At 37.1% G+C, this 7,297-nt stretch overlaps 1 protein-coding gene across 1 annotated transcript; it reads left to right on the forward strand.

Moving 5' to 3' along the window:
- Positions 1 to 4,179: 4,179 nt before the first annotated feature.
- Positions 4,180 to 4,866, forward strand: LOC145594298 (uncharacterized). The gene is made up of 3 exons (XM_081650633.1): positions 4,180 to 4,293; positions 4,448 to 4,819; positions 4,861 to 4,866. Exons 1-3 carry the CDS (start codon positions 4,180 to 4,182, stop codon positions 4,864 to 4,866), a joined length of 492 nt encoding a protein of 163 aa, XP_081506759.1.
- The last annotated feature ends 2,431 nt before the right edge of the window (positions 4,867 to 7,297 follow it).

Here is a 7,297-nt window from a genome sequence, read left to right on the forward strand (position 1 = left end):
AGTTAAAGATTTATGGGACGAATGCAATTGCTCTGTGATGAGCAATTGGGGCAGCTTCAGCTCGTGGTGTGACTTGGTGGTTAGCTGGAAAAGTTTAGACGCAAAAATGAAATAGAGAGGTATGTTCTTAGCGTGGTGCATTTGGGGAGAAAGAAATCTCAAAGTCTTTGAGAATAAAATCACTCCAAATGATCTGATTTCAGCAAGTGTTTATAGGTATGTGGATGAGTTTGGAAAGTATGCTACTCGCATTAAGGCAGCTGCTGCTCTTGGGGCTTTCCTAGTCCGAATAAGTGGTGTGCACCTCCTGCAAACATAATTAAGCTGAATGCGGATGCATCCCTGGCAGAGGAGGCTGGGTGGGAATGGGTGCGGTTGCTAGGGAGTGTGAGGGGCATGTGTTGAGTGCAGTAGTGAGAAGAGCCCGAGCGTTCTGGCCCCCTGAAATTGCAGAAGCAAGAGCTATTCTGTTAGCTCTGAAGATGGGCAGAAGGCCAGGTGTGGTTTCGAGGAGGTGATCATTGAGTCTGACTGCAAGTTTGTGATAGAGCGTTTGTCAAAAGGAGCAACGTTTTCTACTGACCTTGATATGGTTCTTGGGGATATCCTTTCCATTTGTACTAGTTTCAAATCTATTTCTTGGTCTCATGTTAGGAGAGATGGCAATTGTGTTGCACACAATCTTGCCAAGCTTCTCCCTTTTGGTGTCGAACAATCTTGGGTGGATAATTACCCCCAAGAAATAGCCCCATATGTACTTATGGATTCTCTTGCTATTAATTAATATATGAGCTTACGTGCTTTCAAAAAAAAAAAAAAAAAAAAAAAAAAAAAAAAAAAAAAAAAAAACTATTACTTCCCTTACAATCAATGAAACATATCCAAGAATATTGATTGCTGATATAGTGCATTCTCTCATAAGATCGGATTTGGCTATCTCTCTTTCAAGTTTTATGCATTCTGCTTGGTTTGAGATACTTAGTCCCACACTACTGGCAATCTGGCATAGCTTAGATTAATGGTAAATGCATTTCTTCTTTGCCATATACAAGGCTGCACATATTTCTACTAAACTCGCTATTCCTCTTTGCCTCTTTAATTATGAAGTCTCTATCCCAAATTGCGTTTTTAATTGGTTAAGTCGCTATGAGAAATGAGGAAGCCCCAGTTTCTCTTATTGATAAACATCATTGTATCTCAAAATGGCATATTGGTAAATAGAAGCAAATTTTTTTTATTTTATTTTATTTTTTTGTACTTTTTTGTTTCTAATCTTTCGTCCGCTCACCTTCACCAAATCACCAGTGTACTCTATTAATGGCATCAAACCACTATAAACCATAAACTACCATCATCGTATTGCTCATAAACCACCATCATCTTCGTCGTCCCCTATTTTCTTCAACCTCCATACCTTTCCGGCATCTTCGCCGCCGAATTAAACGAAAAACCCTAATAAAAATAGAGAAATTAGGACTTGGTTAACCCTTTAGGACACGGTTCGACTTCTACCTTCATCGAAGATGTTCATGTATTCTGATTTCTCCATTGAATTTCATAAAGTAGGTGAGAGAATGGAGAACAGATGGAGGAACGAAGGAGAAAGGACTGAGGAAAAGAATGCCAATTTAAAAGCAATTTACATAATTAGCCCCACTTACATACCCAAAATGACAGAAATATCCCTTTGAAATACTTATCATGTTTATCAAGAAGATAAACTTGGAATTACCCATGAGAAATTGCGTTCACGGTTACAACGCTATATGTGATAGCAACTTTGCATCATTTTAATAATAAAAAAATACAAAGATGTACCCGAGCCTACTTAGACGGTATCTATGTAAATTTTTCAAAATCCAACACAAAGCTGAAATTTATTTTTAATATCATGGGGTAAAAGATTCACAAAAGGTAACAAGAGAGGAGGCTTAATTTCATTTTTTAAATAACATATTAAGAAAGTAGAAAATAAAGATAACTACAATCAACAGCATAAGATGAAAATACTAACTGGTATTTCTATTGAACAACCGATTTGATCAAGATAGTACCACTTCTTTTCAGTTCCAAAGGCCTCATTACATGGAATCAATAACGAAGTTGTATTCCCTATCACACCCAATATAGGTATCTGATTTGATTCTTTGCTCTACCTACAAAATCATCGGGTGCAGCAAAACGAAGTTTGATATGTGTGTTTTCCCTATATAGTATGACTCTCTTGGAACTTAAAATTAAGTTTTAACCCTTCTCACCAACAAAGATCCACCGTCCCGAGCTATTCATGGATACTCTTTCAATTGTTATGTCTAGAATAACTTCTCTATATACCCTTTCTGCTTGAACCTCAAAAGTCACCACTATGTTTGGGTACTCATTCATAACACTTTCTAATTCCATGTATTGTGAATCAGATATTTGCAAAAAAGTTATCTCCTCTCATCAACTTCCATATTCCTCAATTCAGAAACAGCCGTAATGGGTTGGACCAGATTGTTAAAGCATCTGCTAACCATTTCTCGAGTGAAATTAGGAAGTTGTAGTAGGCTTGATTCATGCCCCCCATGTAGCCTGTTTGATCATCTGCATCACTTCTATAACCAATACACCAAGTCCAAACGACCTTTCACAGTGGATAACATATAGAGCAATAGCTGTGAGCAATCTTTCAGTTGTGGACACCAACTCGTGTTGATCTCTATGCAAAAGACCACCAATCGAATGCCTAGAGAGATGAGCTTGGAGAAGCACAAAAGCTTTTCCATGTGGATCGCTGTATTTTGATTTTCCAAATAAAAACTTCCTTTGGCGAATCAATTTCTGTAATAGCCTGCTTTCCCCAAGCCTTACTGGCAAATATGAGAACTCATGTCCTGATGTAACCATGTTCAGTAGATCCACCACTGTTGTTATATGAGACAACATAGGAAACAAGCACTGGAATGTGGAATATGTAATATAGTAAAATGATGTAAACAGCAAGAGGGAATGTTGTTGTTGTCAATTTCCACACATTTACTTGTCACAAGATCTTTCATCAATTCTTTTACATGTTCACGGAATCTAGACAGATGGTGCAACAAGCTTTGCTCAGGGTTTAATAAGACGCTTTTGTAATAGAAGGTACCTTGAATGTATCTTGTCAACTCTAATTTGTCTTGCTGCAATCAGTGAATTGACATGATCATGGTGATCATAGTTGGGCACATTGCTCTTAACCTCTATTGCTTTCAAATAGTTCTCTTACAAGTTTTTTATCAGATTCAACCAACTTATCATGCAGGAAACCCAACCCACATCTCAAAGCTATTCTTAGGCGAAAATCTTTAACATTCATAATGTTCTGCTTTAAAGTTGTTGAATTATTTAGAGAATGTAGACTATTTCAAGTTTGTTTAAATTAATTACTTAGGTTAAGGTGTTGTACATTAATATTAAACAAAGAAAATAGAAGACATAAAATCAGCCATGAACATGGTTAAGAGGAGTTAAGGAAAATCATCACGCAGAAATTGTCAAGCCTCTTCTCTCAGCCCGGTCCACCGCCCGATCGAGGTGGTGCTCGCCCGATCGGGCGCGAGGCTGATGCTAGGAGGTTGTACCGCCGCCCGATCGGGCAGCCACCACCCGATCGGGCGCGAGAACAGTGATTTTCGCAAGAATTTATTTGTGGAAATCTGGGCATAGTTTGCCCGATCGGGCCACCACCACCCGATCGGGCGCGAGAGAGTAATAAATCTGACAATCATAACCGCCCGATCGGGCGCGACATTTTTCAGTTTGTGAGTGACGGTTTCGTCAGTTTTCTTGTACGGTTTGGCTGGTATTTGTCTTCATATTTATATATGATATTTCATATGTTGAAGGACTCAAGATAATAATCAGTTTTTGATATTCCTCTTGAAAAGCATTTTTGCAAATATTCTTTCATCATCACAAAATCATAAGCTTTTATACATTGAATTGTAATTATCCCACTTGTAATTACAATTGTTCTTCGTTGTATCTCCTTAGTAAATTTCCGTGTAAACCCGGTTGTAGTATAGGGTCGGAATTATACTTTTAGGAAAGTGATCCCTTTCACGCCTCGAAGTTTCCCGATTCATTTGTTTGCTATTTTTGTGACCCTTGATCATACACAATTTCCCCAACAATCCAAAAGTATAATCAACAAATATGGCAAATGTTAAGGAATTGATGACCAACATTCAAAAGTTGGACAAATTCGAGGGAGTTGATTTTCGTAGATGGCAGAAAAAGATGCATTTCTTCTTGACTACAATAGGGGTGGTTTATGTTCTTGCTACTCCGAAACCCGAGGAGAAAGAGGAGGAAACTTTGGATAGATGATGCAAGGAAACGCAACAAGTGGGAGAATGACAATTATATTTGTTGTTGCCATATTCTCAATGGTATGTCTAATGAACTCTTTGATATTTATCAGTTTAATGATTCTGCTAAGTTTTTATGGGATGAATTAAAGGCTAAGTATATGGCTGAAGATGCTTCTAGCAAGAAATTTCTTGTTAGTAAATTTAACAATTATAAGTTTGTTGAAAGTAGGCCAATCATGGAACAGTTTCATGAAGTTCAAAGAGTACTAGGAAGTCTTAGACATCATAACATAGTTCTTGATGAGACTTTTGTAGTGTCATCAATAATAGACAAATTGCCTTTTTCTTGGAAAGACTTTAAAAGTGGTTTAAAGCATAGAAAGGATGATGTTAACCTTGAGAGTTTGGCTTCTCACATTCGGATTGAGGAAGAAATCCGGGTGCAAGAGGGAAATAAGGATGGAAATCCTAGTTCTACTATGGTAAATGTAGTGGAGAATGCCAAACAAAATGTGAGAAAAAGGGGTAATGACTCAAACAAAAATAAAGGCAAGAAGCCTAAGGAAAGTGGTGATGGTTCAAAGTCACGTGCTTGTTGGGTTTGTGGAAAACTCGGACACTTCAAGAAAGATTGCACAATCTGGAAGAAGAAAATGAGCAAGAAGAAGGCTCAAGATGGGAATGGCAATGCTAGCCAATCCCAAGACAAACAAGGTAAATCTTGTGCACAAATTTCATTTAATTCATTTATGGATTATGTGTGTATGATTTCTGAAATCAATTGCGTACAGGCTGATTGTTCGTGGTATATCGATTCGGGCGCATCGAGGTATGTGTGCAAGGATAGATCATTGTTCAAGACCTTCTTGGAGGTTGATGATGGAGAAATTCTCTATATGGGCAATGACTCTACAGCTAAGGTGCTTGGCAAAGGACAAGTGGAGCTAGTCTTTAATTCGGGAAAATCTCTTATTTTAAGAGATGTGTTGTATTCTCCCGAACTTAGGAGGAATCTTGTATCCGGTGCGGTCTTGAATCGATTAGGTTTTAAGATGGTGTTTGAGTCAGATAAATTTATTTTGTCTAAAGGAGGTCAATTTGTAGGACTTGGTTATTTGTGTAATGGTACGTATGTTTAAACTAAGTATTTCAAATACTTTGAATGATGTTGTGTATGTTGTTAATGATAATTCTTCTCTATGGCATTTGCGACTTGGTCATGTTAATTATAAAAAATTGTATTTTATGTCAAAGCATGATATGATACCTGTGTTTGATCCAAGAATAGAGAAGTGTAGGACATGCATGTTAACCAAAATCACAAGGAAACCATTTCCTCAAGTTGTTGAGAAAAATAATTCATTGCTTGATTTAGTGCATAGTGACTTGTGTGATTTTCACAACACACCTTCTTTAGGAAATAAGAAATATTTGGTAACTTTTATTGATGATAAATCAAGGTTTTGTTATATTTATTTGTTATTCTCTAAAGATGAAGCCCTTGATAAATTTAGAACTTACAGAAGTGAAGTAGAATTGCAAACTAATGAAAAGATTAAAAAGTTAAGAACCGATAAAGGAGGTGAATACTATGATCCAAGTTATTTTCAATATTTAGGTTTAGCACATGAAACTACCGCGGCATATACACCACAACAAAATGGTGTAGCGGAAAGGAAGAATAGGACACTAAAAGAAATGGTAAATTCTATGTTGTCATATTCAGGTTTAAGTGATGGTTTTTTGGGTGAAGTCGTTTTAACGGCTTGTTATGTGTTAAATCGTGTTCCCATGAAAGGAAAAGATGTAACCCCATATGAGCTATGGTATAAAAGGAAACCAAACTTGAGTCATCTCAAAGTTTGGGGTTGTAGGGCAATTGTAAAAGTACCGGAACCTAAACGTAAAAAGTTAGGTAAAAGAGGAGTTGAATGCATTTTTATAGGATATGCGGATCATAGAAAATCCTATAGGTTCTATGTAATAGAGCAAAATGACTTTTGGTCGGTACATACCACCATTGAGTCAAGGGATGCATTGTTTGATGAAAATCGATTTTCATCAATTCCTAGACCAAAGGATATAACTCCAAATACCAATGCACAAAGTTTTGATCAAGTTGTCATTGATCAAGAAGTGGATGACCAAACTCATTTAGAAGAGGCATCTACATCATCATCACAACCTAGGAGAAGTAAGAGGGCAAGGAAAGAAAAATCTTTTGGCCCGGACTTTCATGTGTACTTAGTTGAAGGATCAAGGGAATCTGTTTCGACAAAATTCCCATACATTTTTAATGTGGAAGATGATCCTTTGACCTATGATGAGGCTATGAGGTCTCGTGATGCTCCATTTTGGAAGGAAGCTATTAATGATGAGATGGAATCCATCATGGGAAACAATACTTGGGTTTTAGCTAAATTACCACCAAAATGTAAACCAATTGGGTGTAAATGGATCTTCAAGAAGAATTTGAGGATTGATGGAACAGTTGAAAAGTTCAAAGCCCGGTTAGTGGCACAAGGTTTTACACAAAAACCTGGTATCGATTATTTTGATACATATGCACCCGTTGCTAGAATCTCAACTATAAGGTTATTGATTGCACTTGCGGCAATCCATAACTTGTGATCCATCAAATGGATGTCAAGACAGCATTCTTGAATGGAGATCTAGAGGAAGAAGTTTACATGCGACAACCAAAATGGTTTGTTGTGGAAGGTCAAGAAGAAAAGGTTTGCAAGTTGATTAAATCTTTGTATGGGCTAAAGCAAGCACCTAAGCAATGGCATCAAAAGTTTGATAAGGTTGTGTTGTCTAATGGATTTAAGCTGAATAATTCAGACAAGTGTATTTATAGCAAATTTGATGACAACGGTCAAGGTGTCATAATTTGTCTATATGTAGATGACATGTTGATCTTTGGAACGGATTTGTCACAAGTTGAAAAGACAAAGTCG

Source organism: Chenopodium album, chromosome 19, assembly GCF_948465745.1.
Source record: "Chenopodium album chromosome 19, dcCheAlbu1.1, whole genome shotgun sequence".
In the NCBI taxonomy this organism is placed as follows: Eukaryota; Viridiplantae; Streptophyta; class Magnoliopsida; order Caryophyllales; family Amaranthaceae; genus Chenopodium; species Chenopodium album.